Raw genomic sequence first — 17,095 nt, forward strand, 5'->3', positions numbered from 1 at the left:
ATTTAAGGCAAGATTACCGATGAGCATGCAATGCAAATCAGCCAACAGTTCTAATTAGGCTCCGATTCTTTCTCTCTCGCTCTTTCTGCCGAGATCCTTTGTCAGCGCGTACAGTTTGTTTCCTCCGCATTATAAGAGATACATTTTTTTTTTTATCATAACACTGCAGATAGTGAGCTGTGAAGTGCCCAAAGATTAGCATGTGCGGTTTGTCTTGGTTCCTTTTTGGGTTGTGTTTTTTTTCCCCCGCCCTCCCTTTATGTTGTTTGGCTCTGTTTTTGTGCATCTGCTGTTAAGACATTCTGCTTTGGTGTTTGGCGTGAGGTCAGACGTCTCTAGACTTTGTGCAGGCAGTTAACTGAACTACAATCACCAATGAGCCCGTCACTGTTTACCTTCCTTTTTTCAACTATTATAACAAAGTTACTGCTGCTGTTTGACTTGCAGAATACTCAAAGGATTATAAGTCATAAGTAAGTCAAACGTCTGAGGCATATATATATATATATATATATATATATATAAATATATATACCACATATGTCACTTTTACCCTCTCCTGACACCAGCCGCCCCTTCCAGTCTAATTTGTGTTGCTTGCTCGAATTGTGACAATTCATCAATATCACACAGCTGATATGCTGGGGCTTAAAGATGTCGAATGAGGTTAATGACATCCTTAAATGTTCCTTTCTTCCATGCGTACGTCCAAAATGGAGCAGAGTATTTGCAGACTGCCACCCAATGTGTTAGGATTAATTATCGCCCTCCGCAACCCCACCTCACCCTGCAAGTTAAAGATTCAGAGAGGAAATGGCCCCTTTCATGCAAATGAAATTGAATATGTCAGTCAGTATAATTGTGAAAACCGAGCCGTCTTGGACTGGCGTCTGTGCGCCCAATAGAGGTTTCAGCTAAAAGTCGGTTTATTAATGTTCTTCTTTCCTCTCTTTGATTCATGGTCTTTAATGGCTCGGCAGATCAAACTTAAGTCTACGGCGAATCCTGATAGCTGGGAATGTTTTGGCCATTGTGAACGAAACCCAGACTCGGATGTCTTCGAGAACCAGCATTTCTAAATGCAGTGTTTGACTGTGAGTTAAGCCGATATCAAACAGGCTTGTAATGAATGCACATCTGCAAGATCCTCTGAACCCCACTGGGACGATACAAAAAGAATCGATATCATTAGCCCCAGTCCTCACTTTTACCGTCGGCTGCTCGGAGAGCTTTCCTGCAGCAGGTACTTGAAGCAGAAAACAAAAAAATCAAACCAAACCAACAAAAACCTGAAGATGTGAGCTTATTTATGCAGTGTCAGTTTACCGACAGTGTTTCTTGAAATGTTTCCCCTTCTGTGTCATGTCAGAGTTTGACTTTTAAATGGGTTTTGCAGTTAATAAACACGTTTGCATCCTTTATTCATTTGGATTGGGATTTATCAAGAAGAGAAGAAATTTCCATTTAGGTCCAACACCTCTTACTTTTTGTTTGAAATCCAAGTTTGAGCAGAAAAGAAAATGGAGCGGCTCTCCCAATCCTTCCATTAGTGCCGGTGTCACTGGCTCTTTGTGCACTGCCCCGGAAATATATCGGAAGATAACATCACACAACAATTATTTGCACTGAAGGTTGCTCCTACATCACCTCTGTGAATGACTGATTCTGGTAACCCGTATTACGGTCAAACCAATGCAGCGCTTCTGAGGGTCAACAGTTGTGTGTGGTTGAATGGGGCATTTGCCGTAGCCCTGGAGAAAAGAGGAAGGGCGAAATGCAATGCACTGTTGCAACTTGAAAGAATCAAATGAATCCCAGAGTTTCCCTTCGTGCTTTAAATAGGTTTCCAGAAAAGGACTCGTGCAGATCAGCCACCTCTTTTTGTTAGTGCTGCCTAGCACCAATGTAACACCATATTGTTAAACAGCAGGGTGCAGAGTGTCAGCACAGATCAGACCATAACGGTTATATACAGGCTACCAAAAGATACCGGCCACAAGTTTAATTTTTGGCATCTATATGCCGTTTTCGATTCCAGAGTAGGTAATATGTTGTGCCTGCTCAAACGTAACTCCTTGTGGTTATTTATTTACGTTATTTCTTTATAATCAGCTAAAAAAAAACTTGATTGATGGGTTGAAAAAAAAAAAACTTGAAATGTTTTAAGACCTCACCAGTCGTAAGGGTAGTGTGCAGTAGCAGGAGCAGTTATGCATTTCATCTTCAGCCCACATTGTTTCAAGGCTTCCAATTTTCATTTCTGTTCACACATTAAAAATATAGATATTTAAAGTCAGGGAATGGTCTGCCCCCTCAGCCCTGTGGACATGGATGTTCTGAAGAACAATCGTGGTTCTCACTCAAACATCAAATTATTAACACAACATTGAACCATGAAAAATGGAGCTGTGGGATGCTTCGTCTTTTCCCGTGGCTATGTATGGGATAGGTTACATAATGACCTCGAGGGAAGGCAGGAACAGGCCCGTGTCACAAGCCTTTCAGCTTGTGACACTTCTCATTTGTTTGCCACTGACAGCTTAGCAGTGGATTACCAGGTGCCTAGCCATGGCATTAATTTATGTAGATTGTGGCTACCTCTCAAAGGAGGCGCGCACACGCAGCCGAGGTAAAAGGAGCCTCTTAAATTGTTAGCTTCGCGTTGAAAAGCTAATCTGTGTTAATTAAATTTTTTTTTTTTTTTGGTTTAAATGAACATGATTACAGTTAAAAAGTGACACGTCTCCCCTGCTTTCTGCTTTCGTATGCTTTTATACCGCAACAGAAGTCATTTTCTGACACAGTCGCTGACATAAAAACAAAACAAAAAAATCGTGTTTCTTTGGTAAGGTTTCTCTGTGGCGTGTGAAATTTGCACACTGTTTGCTCACAGACCGTGCCTCTACTCGCTGCCAAGGTTATAGCCGCGGTATTGTTCGGACAAGAGCCGAGGTTTCAATCAGCCTCTGTCTGCGCGGAGCCGTACGAGGAGCCTACCAAAATGGATGTTTGTCAGCCGCAGATCTAAAATGGGGGTATGATGGCGATATCAGCGGCCATGTCTGTGAAAACACCATTACCTCCATGTCACGCCTCAATCACTCCCCATTGTGCTATGACTAGCCCCCCCCCCCCCCCCCCCCCACCCACATCCCCTCCTCCCACACACACACACGGATGCAGACACACACACTTTTCCCCTCAACTCCAGCGCCGATCTCCAGTACATGTCGTAGAAGTCTATTACAGGCAGCACAGGGAGACGCGACGCAGCCGTAATGGATGGCCTGGGAGCGAAAACAGCCCCAATAGCATATCAATTACCCATCAGCGCCCTCTTGGCTGCATGCCAACGTGCACCACACCCCGGCCAAGTCAATGAGATAAGGCGCAAATGCAGATATAATAGAGCTTTAGGCCAAGTACAAATTACACAGTGTCAACTCTGCTGCCCACCTGTCTGATCTGTCAGCAGGTGAACCAGAGTGCGAGTCTGAGAAACCTGCGCGTGCGTGTGCGTGAGGGGCGATCAGGCGATTTCCCAGACTCGCTTGCCCAGCGGAAGCCCAGCTGCTCGCCCGTTTATCTGTTCGCTCTTTTGATTGCCACTCGCATATCTTATGTCACCTCTCCGCGAATCCCGCAGGTTAATTTGTCCCACGCTCGCAGCGCCGTCGCCGACACTGCTGCTAGGCATTCAGCCTGCGCACAGGCAGGCACGCGAATAAGCACAGTCGCACGTTCTCGCTCACACACGCTCACTCGGATGAGGTGATTCACATGGTTGGCATTACTGCAGCTGTGTGGCTTCTAATGGCCTTCTGAAGTGATTGATAAAAGGCAAACAGTTGCTCTGCAGGGGGACAGATGGAGCTGCACCTCCCACTGAAGCCGGCACTCTAGCTTCAGAGGAAAACACTGGCGGTGGGGGTCTGACTTAGCACTGACATTATTGCTACTGAAATTATAAGAGCCTTGATCATGATAAAGCTGGAGTCTAAATCAATCAAAATCTCATCAGGGGAAGCCAGGTCCCTTTGATAACCGATCACTTTCATGCTTTTGGATTTTGGTGCGATTGTAAAAGAAACGTCAGCTTGTGAGGCAGAGGCTGATTATCCTGGGGTGGGGGGAGGCAAGACAGAACTGAATTGTTGCGAGTGAATATGGATTGAGATTGGCTGTAATGGCTGACAAAGCCTGACTTAGGCCAGTGAACGTTTTTCTTGTAATTCTAAAAATGCACTCTGCAGGAATAAGATTGGAACAACCTCATTGATGTGCAAACCAAAGCAAATACTAGCGTACGGCGCTGCAAAGCCCACATGGGGTTTGAAAACGTCCATACCATGACCACAGAAAGCACACACGCTTCCACTCCTCTGTTCTCCCACCTCCACTCGCCTGCTGCATTTTTTGCATTTTTATCCTCACTTCCTTTACGCTTGACTTGTTGCGTCAAATTAAAGGACCAATTATGAGCGAAAAGAACAGCAGTCAAAGAATTCCAAAGCTCTTATCAGGTTTATGTCTCATTTGTGTGGGGCACCACTATTATTCAGTGATGTTCTACAGATTAGCAATGTCTGCAACTAAATGGATTTAAAAGGCTCCTTTTTTCTGAAAACAAGTGGGGAAATGTTATAACATGGAGATATTAGCCCTGGTGCTAATGCTACTGATCAGAAACACCCAGTCTCAGAGGGATGCTAAAAAGCTAGCTCATGTGTTAATCACTTCTAACCTGAACTTGAATACTTACTATAAATCTCTGTCTCTCTTCCACGGTGTGTTTTTGTCCTGTCTCCTTCCCCACACCCCCAACTTGTCACAGCATATTGCTGCCCGTCTGCTGGAGGTTTCTTCCTGTTAAAAGGGAGTTTTTCCTTCCCACTGTCGCCAGGTGCTTGCTCATAGGGGGTCGTTTTCTCTCTGTTATTGTAGGGCCTCTACCTTACAATATAAAGCCCCTTGATACGACTGCTGTTGGGATTTGGTGCTATATCAAATAAAATTGTACTGGATTGAATCAGAGTCTCGTTCCAGTTGCCAACTAGTTCCGATTAAATTAACTACTTCTTCACAAAGTAAAGAATTCAGAAAATAGACTGGCTTTGCAGCCTCGTTTGAAAGCTTGTATGGAGAACAACAGAATCACCACAGGAGTAGCTGCATGCATCTAGCTCGCATTTCCTCCCATTTATTTTATGACAGTATCACATAGCGATCACAATAGCACAGTTTACAGGCAGAGAAATAAGAGGTGGTCTTTTTTCTGGCTTGACACAAGTGAAAGTCTTTATGTCTAAATAACTGGCAATTAAATCCAAATTTCCTCTTGAGAACAAATGAAAAACAACAAGTGGAAAATGGCTTTTATAAGCCTAATTTCTTCCTTTTCTCCCTTCCATCGCAACAAAATCCACCCTAAGTCTCAAGTCAGTCAACCTTCAATGGAGATTTCACAAAATCCTTCCAGGGTCAGGAGAATGTTTTCTACATTCTGCTCCCAACACCTCTGTCCTTTTACTCCTGATCTCAGCAGCTGATCTGTTTGCACTTGCACAATAAAGTCTCTATAAGCTCTCGTCTTGACTTCCAAAGTCAATCTTCTTAAAAGCCACATGCCAAAATCCTCGTGTGTGTGGCTTGATAAGAGATTAATTGCCCATTCTCTGCAATGCTCAGCATGCTCACATTTAAAAACAATCTTTTCTTGTTCTCTGCTTCTCTTTTCAGCACCACCAAAGTTTTTAAGAACCCCCAATGACCAAACAGGCGTGCAAGGAGGTGTAGCATCCTTCATCTGCCAAGCTACAGGCGATCCACGGCCGAAGATCGTGTGGAACAAGAAGGGGAAGAAAGTCAGCAACCAGAGATTTGAGGTATTAGGTCTATTGTTCTGATGTAAAATGCTCGACAAAAATGGGAATGCTTCAGCACTGCTTTTGGCTCCGCTTGCACATAATCCATTCCGCCAAGCCTCCCTCGCTTGCTTTTGCCCTGACTTGCCACCACGCATTAGCAGGCTCTAATAATCACGCTGGCCAGGCTTTTAAACATGCATGAGGTTTAATGAGCAAGTACACAAAAGATCTGGGGACAAATTTGTAATTGAATAAAAGACAAGGAAAGAGCAATTGGATAGAAGAAAAAAAACACACACGAAAAAACCCAACACAACTTGTGGTGTGACCCAGATACCTCCATTAGCATCGCGCCACATTTGCCAGCTACGTGCAAAGTGAAAGGGGGGGGGGGGGGGGAAGTAGCGCTTTCACTTCGGAAAAATCCTTCTGCTTTGTGGCATCTTTATCTACATGCATGTCGTGCCCTCCTTATTTTGGCTGAAGCTTTGATTTCTGGTCAGCTTTAATCTGCACTTGGGCTCAATACCCATGAGAAACAACACATCATCGCAGAACACTGATAAGATTTCTATTAATTTCTGTGTCAGTTCTCGGGACTATCATAGTGTCACTTTTTTTTTCCTCCTTCTCTGCCCTAGATGCCATATTTGCTTGCTACTGCACAGCAAGATGGCTTAAGGGAGCTTGGAGATCTCTTCCCACTTCTTCTTTGCATCTCATGTCCGCAGAAATCTAATCTTATCAGAGTTCATCGCGTTTGCATCGCACGTTGCGCTGAATGCTAACACGCTAGTTTTCATTCCTTCACCGCCTCACAGGACTTGCTGGCAGCTGCCATTCTGCACCGATTCAATCATGCACTGCCGCTTCATCTTTTAACAAAAACCCATTTCCCTTTTAGAAGTCTCACAACTTCCTTTTTTTAATTTGCTCTTTGGCTTTGACTAAGAAAAGAGGCTGTTTCTGCACATCGCCCGCTTTAGCTTGGCCAATGAAATGTTTAAAATGTATTGTTAACTAACATATGCTCAGATATACTGTGAACTTTAAAAATGTCCGTAGGCCTGTGCGCTTGTGTGTGTGTGCGTGCGTGCGTGAGTGAGTGCGTGAGCGTTTGCGTGTGTGCAACAGAGCTCTCGGGCCTATTCTTTTTTTTTATTGAAATCTACCTCTATGCTTAAAAGAGATTGAGTTATGACACACAGATCTTTCTAAAATCAGTGAGTATACAACGTGTAGCATGCAAAACGAAACAAAAAAAACCAAACCCATAGCTGAATAAGCTACCAAAAAACCCACACCTGTTTGTCAGCATTTTATGTGTCGTTCGTCCAAAGCAGTCGATCCTGTCTTTTTGTACCACTACCTCACCTCATGGTACAACTGTCCGTAACCGTTTATCAAGCCACCTTTAACTGTTTGTGCTTGTTTCTGTCCCATTGACACGATCCAGTGTGATGCATTTCCTTCAAAGGATTTAAAAGTTAACTTTAAGAGTGGGACACGTTCAGGTTTCAATTCTCTGCCACCTCAAGTCCAGGCAAAAATTTGTCTGACCAAGATAAAAAAAATAAAATAAAATAAAATAAAAAAAATTCCCCATTCTTAAAGTTAGTCAGCCTCATTGGTTATTTTATAAAGTCTTGCACAGCGCTTAAGTAGATATCCAGCAATTTACAGCTGAACACATAACAAATGGACTCCGTGCCTAACCACAAAGAGTATGCTAGTTTTTGTTTAAATCAAATATAACTAGCACCTACGAATTAGCCACAAGAAAAATAATCCTGCATAAATTCTAAAGATACTCTTTCTATATCTACATAACAACAACGTGCAACATTCATCAGAACATAAATCACTAGGGTTGAGCGTAAGGTAGGCAGCAGCTTTCCTGTCATAGACAGCACATTGTGTCAGTCACCATCAGTGTTGTTAGCTAAATGTCCTCGACAGTGTTGTTTCTGTTTCTTTCTTTCTTGTTTTTCTTTTCTTTTGTTGTTTTTTTTCTCTTTTTTTTCTGCAGAAGGTCCCTCACCCATTGTGAACAAAAAAATCTCCTTTAACATATCCTGTCTCTCGCACCTGCAGGTGATTGAGTTCGACGATGGCTCTGGTTCAGTGCTGAGAATTCAGCCGTTGCGCACGCCCCGAGACGAAGCCATATACGAATGCGTCGCCTCCAACAGTGTTGGAGAGACGAGCGCTACCACCAGACTCACTGTTTTACGTGGTAGGTCCCTCTCAACAGCCCGACAAGCAAAGAAAAAGCCACCACCAACCCTCCCTACTACACACACACACACACATACACACACTACTAATGCACCCTTTTCTTCCAACTAACCCAGGTAAGCTTGAATTTATCTGTTTGATGTCTTTCCTGCCCTCTTTTTTTTTTTAATTTTCCTTTATTTTCACCGTCACTCTGCACAGTCAAGCCCACTTTCAGACTTCGGTTACACTCACGTTGTGCATTCTAACTTGATAAGATTTAGTCCATTAGCCATTTAGCCAACTAAGTTTCCGTTTTTAAGTGACTTAAGTCATTTGCATACAGATTTCTGACACAATAATTAAGATGCCAGTTAAATTATGCAAATAGCCATCTATTCCTAGCCTGCAGTGGTTTAATGGAAAAGCTCAGCAATAATTTTCAAATCAGTCATTTTTCATCTCCTGCACTTCAGCTTTGATATTCATTTGACCGTGCAGAAAACAAAGCGGCGCGTTCTCACGCGATTAACCGCCGTATATTGTTCCGAGCGGCGTTGCGGCGGCAGGTTGGCTCAAAGTCAGCGCCTTCCAGCGGACCAGTGGCTGTTAACACGCCGCGCACACCCCTCTACATGAACGTGCATAGCAACCCGGGCGGGAAAGGTCAGCCACTTTGTTTACTTTCAGCGAGCGGTGCGGGTAAAAGTCGGATGACAAATATCGAGTTGCGATGACAGTGGCTCTTTTATAAGGAGCAGTGAACAAAATTTTATCTTGATTACACATAACATCCCATTCAGAGGCAAATATGTGGTGGCCCTGAGCTCAAAAGGCTGCGTAATATCTCTCTAAAACATGACTTGTTTGACTGTGAATGGAGAAAATGGCTTTAGAAGGAAAAAAAAGAAAAAGCCTTGGGCTGCTTGAATGAGGTGCGCTCCATTATGTGCCACAATTACACAACATGGCAAATGAGTTCCTATTGAGAGGGGTGCTTCCATCCTATAGAAAAAAAGCTGGCACTGCGAGTCTCTGAAGCACCCCCCTACACACACACACACACACACACACACACACAGCCCTTCCTCCCTCCACTCGCTTCTTATCTCACCAGTGAGCCAACAAAAGGCCCTTTGCACTGTCTCCAGAGGCCGATTGAAAGAGAAAGGTGGCACGTTCAAATGCAGCTTTCTCCTGTTTACTCTGGAGCACAAAGTGAGTGTGTGTGTGTGAGACGCGTGTGCACGTGTGCATGCTCTCACTCACATGCAATATTGTGCATTTCCCCTTCCCTTTCACTCTCGCTCTGCCTCTATCTCTGTATTTTCCCTTCACACACACACACACACACACACACAAATAGATAGCTGAGGGATGGGTAGAAGCTGCTCTTCCCGGCTCCGCGGCCTAGCATTAGCATGTTTATTACCATTTCCATTTTGCTCTTCTGCTCGCTCTCCTTTCCCATCAATGTATTGAAGGTGAGTAGAGGCCTATCACGGCTGGAAAAAAAAAAAAAATAGAAAAATGGGGCCGAGCTTTTTCCTCCTCTGCTTTGGTGCAAATATAAAGTTGTGCTCTTTCACGTTGCTTCCTGTGGATACGTGAAATATTGACTCTGTGAGGATTTAGCTGATAATCTGGAATTTAAAAAAAATATAAATATATGTTGATTTCACTTCAGTATACGACCGCTGCTGTGGAATAACAGGAGTTTAATATACAGTGAGTTTGAGGATTGAGCACAGGTCATGAAACTAATAATAAATGAATACATTAATAATAAGTATGAGCAGTAGCACCAGTTGGACACATAACAGTCACAGCTTCATGTACCTGTGATAAATGTAATAAGACATTTTCCTTCATTGGTATTGCAGATTATACACACAGCGTACCACACACACGTGTTCAAGTTGCAAACGCTACTCAAAGACAAGCTGACTTGTGTTCAGCGCAAGGTAGAAATGTGCCGACACGCCGTATTGTAAAAGCGTAGTACTATATGAAGCGCACAGCGTTACCTCAAGAGTGTGCTATAAATGATTTAGAAGCCCAAAAAGCTTCCTACCTCCAAAAGTGCTCCGTACAGTACGGCACTGCTAGTTTCATTCCACACGACATAAACTTCAGCAGATTTTTTTTCGAACGCTCGTCTGTCACCAAGATGAAAAATTTATTTCACTGGAGAAATGCCGAAGTTACACACAAGTGTGTGATGCAGGCCTGGAGAGATAAATAAGCAAATAAAGATAAGTGCTACTGCACCAGGCCTAATACATATAAAGTGACTGTTCATGTAGTTCATTTAGGCTCCAATGGTCTGTGGAAACGACTGCAAAGCATCTGTTGTGGGAAGCTCGCCACAGGGGGCGATGCCTAATTTCATGAAGGAAAAGCACATTCTTGTAATTGCCGTGTTATGAGAAGAGGGGACTTGAGGTGACAAATACCAGGGGATATTAGTATTCCAATGGGCCTCCAACTTGATGGGAAGCGCCATTAGTAATGAACTTCCAAGCTTTAGAGAAGCGATTTGCATGAAAGGCGAACTCGGAAACGTAATGATGTTCCAAGTCAAATCCGCCAGGCCCCGGCATGAGGTGCGGCTTTACTTATTGCACTTTCTTTTCCTTTTCTTTTTTGTACGGGTGGGGGTTCTGTGTTTCGATTAACTGTGAGATGACCCGACTCATACGTGATTCATGTCTTTGAATTAGGGTCGTCCCGATTTGCTTGGTAATTGAGAATGACACGAAGAGATTGAAAAATGAAGAAGCGGCACATTTTGGGTGTCATGGCCGGCATACGATTTCAGCAAAAGCGATGTTTAATCTTCTCCATGAGCGTGGACATGCTCACGGCGAGGCGTCTACAACGAGTATACACCTTTAGACGGTTAACTGAAAGTAAACATGAACAACACCTGAAAATGTAGACAAAACATCGCACGGTGTCTAGACGCTTTGCTAGCGGCACTTCCAGCAGAATGATGTGTACATTTGAGTGCTGCAGTTCATGATTCAGGCGTGATTAAGGATTTATATTTCATCCTCATACTCCCATTATGCTGTCAACAACCATTTCCTGTGCCCCGCACACAAGCAGGCAAACTTATGCAGCTGTGCACAACTTGACAGTGGGAGCGGAAAATGGGAAGCCGCTCTCCTGTGACGGAAAAATAGAATGCATCATTTCCATTTGTATGGAATGGTGCAGGGCTGTGTAGCTGAGACGGATCTTTCCACATGCAATGAAAGCGCCGCTACATGATCAGTGATTATTCATAGACAATGTATACTCCGGGCTCTTTGTCGTTGTTATGGGGGGGAAAAAAGAAACAGTCTCCACTCTTAATAAAAGACGCCAATACCTGCCTAATTGATATTCCAGGCTTTATACGCCGACATCCACAGCACGTGGGTCGACAGAAACCTGCCTGTGAAGCAAAAATGAGCAAATTTGGAGTCATAATAAGGATTAAAATGTACCTTAACACCTCCGCCTAAATGCCATTTTTCATTTGTATGCTCTTGCACCGCTTCTAACAAGTGCAGAGTGCAAGATGAACAAAAAACTGGTCTGCATGCTCAAATTGCTCGGGAAGATAAATGCTGTGTCAGCTGTCTCGCCAGAGTAAGCGTAGCAGTCGGTAGAAAGCAAGTGACCATTGTAAAATTACCGTGTTTGTGATCAGTGGCTTGCAAAAGGAAAAAAACAGGAGAGGAGGGGGAGCAGTAGCAGCTACCATGCAATTCTCTGGTTTACTGGCGGGAGCTCTATAGAAGGCAAGACCTGAGCTGCCGCATGGAAACACTCAATTTTGTTAGGAAAGTACACTTTTCCTCCAAGGAAATGGTGCTGGGATGACATGCTGACTTGTTGTAAGAGTTTATAAGTATGAAACTTATCTGAACACTTTTTCTGTTTTGTTTTTTTTGCTCAGTCAAAGCAGATTCATCCTTGTACAACACTTAGATTGTTAAACTCCTTTTCTTCGCAGTCTCTGGCTTTTCAGAGGCCACCAACATTTCATGCGGTTGCTAACTAGTCATTATATCTGCAGCACATTTTTTTCCCCTCACAAACAGCTTTTCCCAGCAATGCTGGAAGCGTCACAGAGAGTCGATTATCATCATTAGATGTTTCATAAAATAGCCACATTGCTGGGGATTTGGCCTTGATGCTACTTCTCAACTTCGCTCCATCATACGTCACAAAAATGGAGCACGTAATGACAAGTTATTCGTTATTGTAATTAAAAAGATGGAGTTGACTGTCCTCGACGAAATTGATCTTCACGGGAAAGTAAAAGAGAAGGAGAAGAAGGAAAAAAAAGGATTATCCCTCAAACCCCTCTATAACGTGCTGCGTGGTTAATCACGAGAGCCGATCATTATCTGTATTGTATGCGGGATGATTTAAAACAAAAAGTGCTGCTTGCAAGATGGATGTTGGGACTTTTGCAGCCACGTAGCATGTGAGAAAACATCTGCTGGTGCCTTAGACGCTCTCTGACTGCACTCAGACCGTGATAGATAACTCTGCACGTGTTTCGGCTTTGTATTTATTTTAATAAAACAAAACTCGGCCACACAGATTAATAATTATTGATTCAGACAAATGAGGAATGCACGTTTTGTGTTTGCTTCCTGGCCGTAGATGCCGCTGTCCTCCACAGAGGCCTCGCAGCAGCATCGGCCCGTAATAGGGTCACGATTGATTTTACTGTGCGAACAGTTTCCTCATTCACTATCAGAGTACAGAGTGCACCATTTTTGTGCTGAATTTAATGCTGACTTGAGAACGGCCTCTGTGTCACAGCTGAAAGCCTAAAAAGTGTAAATCAAACTGGAATTTGCAGAAAAAGCTTCACATTGAAGATAAAACCCTGCATAGTTCTATTATTTACTTTTTCTACATTACATAGTCTGTAAATAACTCATTGTTTAGACCATTATTATATTATTATGGCCACTATTATAAAATATATATTTTACATGCGCTCCTGTTGTTCTATTGTCTCCTTTTTAATGATGTAACTTGAAAATGAAGAATTTTATTAAAAGAAATATGTATGCACTTCTTAGATTTGATACTTTTTATGACACTTTTTGTGTGTCAGCATTTGTCTGTTATTCAAACTTACAGAAGTTTTACTTAACATGTGAGGTCAGAATAAATGTAACTTCGCTATGCTTGCATAATAACGACAAAGGTCTTGTAAAATGTTTATATGTTTTTCAGTTTTATGAGTAAAGAATTGATCCATCCAACACTTTTTACCCCTCAGCTGTAAAAGGTTGGTGGGGTATCGTTGTCACCCTGCCGGGGGCACAGGTTAAGCACCTACGTTTGTGAATGCAATAACTCGAGAACGAGGCATCGTAGGAGCTTCAAGTTGATACCATAGATGCATCTAGTAAAATTCTCAGATGAGTCTGAATCTCAGTGATCTTGACCTAAAAGTGAGAGGTCACGTTGTCTGAAAATCTCGATAACTTCAGAACAAGTTGACCTAGGATTTGGAAATTGATGCCACAGGTGTGTCTACCAGGAGGCTGAGGGGTAGAACAAAACAAATCGGTTCTGTTTCTTGCAGCACGAAAAACTTCAGTAGTAATGTACAATAAGCCCTTTGTTATCGGGGCTTTTCAAAATAAATAAATAAATAAATGAATAATTTTAAAAAAATCCCTGCAGCAAAATGTTGGATACATCAGGCTCAAAAAATATCAAATAGAGTTCTCAAACTTTATCAAATTGGTTTGATTTTGAATGCAATATAAATGAGAGGTATTGTAATGTAACCAGATCAAACAGCACTCAATGCTGACCTTTAATACTCACTTCTTTTTCAGGAATCCACATCAATTAAATGTTCTAGTGCAGTCTCCTATTTCTTATTTTAGCTCTAACGTATTGCAATAAGAGACTTATGGTCGATCTCCAGTTTTAAACCTAATATAATATAACCTAATGCAACTTATAACATGACCTAAGACAATGAGTTAAGGTAACAATTTAAGTCTTTGTGCATTTCAGGCACATCTACGAAGGACTGGGGTTGAAATTATGTGTTTGGCTGTGAGGCAAATGCTAAAAAAGCTTTTTAATCTAACCCTTTTCATGATGGGCTTCCTTTGAATCTTCCTCCTATTTTGTGTGAGACTTGTTTGGGCATCGTGAGAGCATAATAATGCAGATAAAAAGCATGTCTCACAAGCTGTAGTCTGAGATTTGGCAACCATGCTAAGACTCTTCAGTAGAAGTTTGTAAGGTTTAGCTTAAGCACCGAGCATAATACAAACTAGCATCTGACAACCGGCTTAGAGGGCATTCTGTTTAGGATGTTTACCATCTTATATGAATCTATTGACATGCTAACATTTCTTAGATCATCTACATGTTTAGAGAAACATTTATGTCGACCATGAGATCAGATATGAATTCATACATTTTTACCGTCACTTCGCGAGCGCGATAAAATACAATCACTGTTTGTGCACATTACGTAATATCATTGACTGTGAGAAACCTCCGTTTTTCAGCTAATTAATTCTAGCATGACCTGTAGGCTAGCTTTTAAATGCAATATCTGTCATAATGAAACCCTAGGAAACACTTTATAGCTGTCTGCAGTAACTTAACTACCCCTATCAGCATGCATTGCACAGTGGCTGCTGCTACTTGCTGGTACTTGTGCTGCACACTGGGAAAAACAAGAGAGTTCTCCACTACCTCAAACACGCAAGTTACCCAAAGGCCGGCTTCCTGAAAGACAGGGTGCAGCTGGTATCGCTGCACTATATGGCAGAGCATAACATATATTTAATCAGGAATACTCCTTTGGCTAAACTAGGAGGGACACAAGGTCATAAAATGAGGAGTGTGTAAGTCTGAGCCAGGTAGTCGAGGGGTGCTAATGTTAGCAGCTTTGATCTTAGCTGCACTCAAAAGTAATTTTCTACTAGATTAATTGGTACTGCAGGGTCATCCTAAATGCATCTAATGATCTTGAGAAACTTCTCAAGCCATGTAAGGTTGCTTGCTAATTACAACCAAACAACTTTGGTGAAAAGTGATGCGTCAAGAATTAATTTTGTGCTACTGCACCCTCCCCGTACATGTGTTATATTAAGAATAAATGCGGTGACTAATTCGAAGCAAAGGGGGATGAAACCTCATATTTTTGTCGTTGCCTGTTTCATCATCTTTGAGCGCACCTGTCAAATCTCAAAACTTAAAGCAATATAGCAATATCCGTGATAAAACGATGTCAGAACCCGCCTGCTGTGACACCCATCTCCCGCAGTCGCTTTTGGAGGAGAATGCCTGTCTGCTAAATTTGAAAAGCCTGATACAACCCCATTTTCCATTAGGGCTCTTTGAGAGCCAAGAGGTCCTCTCTGCAGGATGTTAGCAAGCATGAATAATCTCTATACCCCCCTCTCCTGCTAGTAAGCTTTTAGAAATATAAATTATTGAAATGGCTGGTGCTAGGTTTTTCCTTTCTCGGGAGGAAGTGAACTTGTATAAAAGTCAGCTTCCTCAGACATTTATACCACTCCTTTTATACGTCTCCCAGAGTGTTCGTCTGAGTCTACCGATACCACGGCATAACCCTTAAAGATAGCCTAACCTTTGCTTCTCAATGTACAGTACACGAAGGTTAATGAAGCAACTCAGCGTCTCACGGTTTCGCCGTCTGTCTTTTTTTGCTGCCTGCTAGGAAACCTCACCTAGTCGCCGATGCTCTCCTGAGCTCCCACTGACTCCGGCTTCTGGCTTTGGCCTTCATCAGCTGCCCCTGAACCGATAAGACGAATGAGGCAACGTTGTTTTATGATAAATGTTGATGCTTTATTAAACTTAAAGTTTCAAACATATAGTTATCCCAAGTGGGCGGAGAGAGGGTAAATATACAGTGACTAAGCCTGAGACATAAAAGCGGAACAGATGTCTGTGCTTCAAAGTGACAGGAGCGTTGGTGAGAATGGAGGCGTCTCTAAGGAGAAGGTAGCGTGCGGTTGTTTATATATTCCCTTCCACGTCCTCTTTATTTGTGAATGCTTAATGCACTCAGGAGGATCAAATGAGGGTTGATGGACTGTTAAGAAAAAGCTAAAAAATAAATAAATAAAGGGAGAAAAAAAGAAGAAGAGGCTTCCTAAGGTGCATCTCATGATGTTGAGAGGGACTAAATGACATCCATTTTGCCTTTGTGTTTGGCAAATAGCTGAAAGGGCTGTCAAATAGTTTGCTCCCTCCTCTGCTGATTACTAATAGTTGGGAAAAAAATGTGGATGGAAGACATCCACAAGAATATTTCTTTTTTCTTTCTTCCTTTCCAACTAAATAAATGGGACACTGTTTTCTGGAGTAAATGGAATCATTGCTCAGGGTAACAACCAGCAAATGGAATATGCAAAGTAAAATCCTGAAGAGGGCGGGAGAAGGACATAAGCGAACGCGGAGGCGGGAGACGCAAAAAGACTGATCGAGAGAGTCCTCGACGTAAAGCAAATTTAAACCCCGGGATGAACTGGATCCAGACTGATGGAGCCGGTAAACAGGGGCGAAAGCAAAAGACAAAGAAAGACTTGATTGAAGGTAGAGCAGGTCTCAACCTCCCTCTCTACCTTACCCCTAGGTGATCTTTACTCAGAACAGTACATCTGGCTGAGCTGACATGTAGTCTGTAAAGCAACAACGAAAAAAATAAGTGGGGGGGCATCTGAGTGTAAATGTAGCTTTGTGCTTGGCTTCCTGCCTGTCTTGCTGCTTGCCCAGCCAGGCCTGTAGAGAAAGGCCCCCTCTCCGCCCTTCCTGCTTCATCTCTCCTTTTCATCTCGCTCTTTACCCATCCATTTTAGCGCTACCCCTAAGGGGCATCCGACACTAACACTCCCTCTCTGCTTTCATTCTCTTCCTCCCACTCCCTTCGCTTATGTTGTAAATGGAGGAATATCACAGCTAATCCGTCATGTTTATGAATGACATTGGGC

General features: G+C 42.7%; 1 protein-coding gene across 21 annotated transcripts in view; it reads left to right on the top strand.

Moving 5' to 3' along the window:
• ptprda (protein tyrosine phosphatase receptor type Da) overlaps positions 1-17,095 on the top strand; it is a 414,186-nt gene that overhangs the window by 334,024 nt on the left and 63,067 nt on the right. For all 21 annotated transcript variants that reach the window (XM_087837434.1, XM_087837442.1, XM_087837449.1 and 18 more), the window contains 2 exons: positions 5,740-5,885; positions 7,962-8,103. In XM_087837434.1, the coding sequence (XP_087693560.1) occupies positions 5,740-5,885; positions 7,962-8,103 (288 nt within the window). The remainder of the gene's footprint in view (positions 1-5,739; positions 5,886-7,961; positions 8,104-17,095) is intronic.

The sequence above is a fragment of the Neolamprologus brichardi genome, chromosome 3 (assembly GCF_056152115.1).
Source record: "Neolamprologus brichardi isolate AB-2024 chromosome 3, ASM5615211v1, whole genome shotgun sequence".
NCBI classification, from domain to species: Eukaryota; Metazoa; Chordata; class Actinopteri; order Cichliformes; family Cichlidae; genus Neolamprologus; species Neolamprologus brichardi.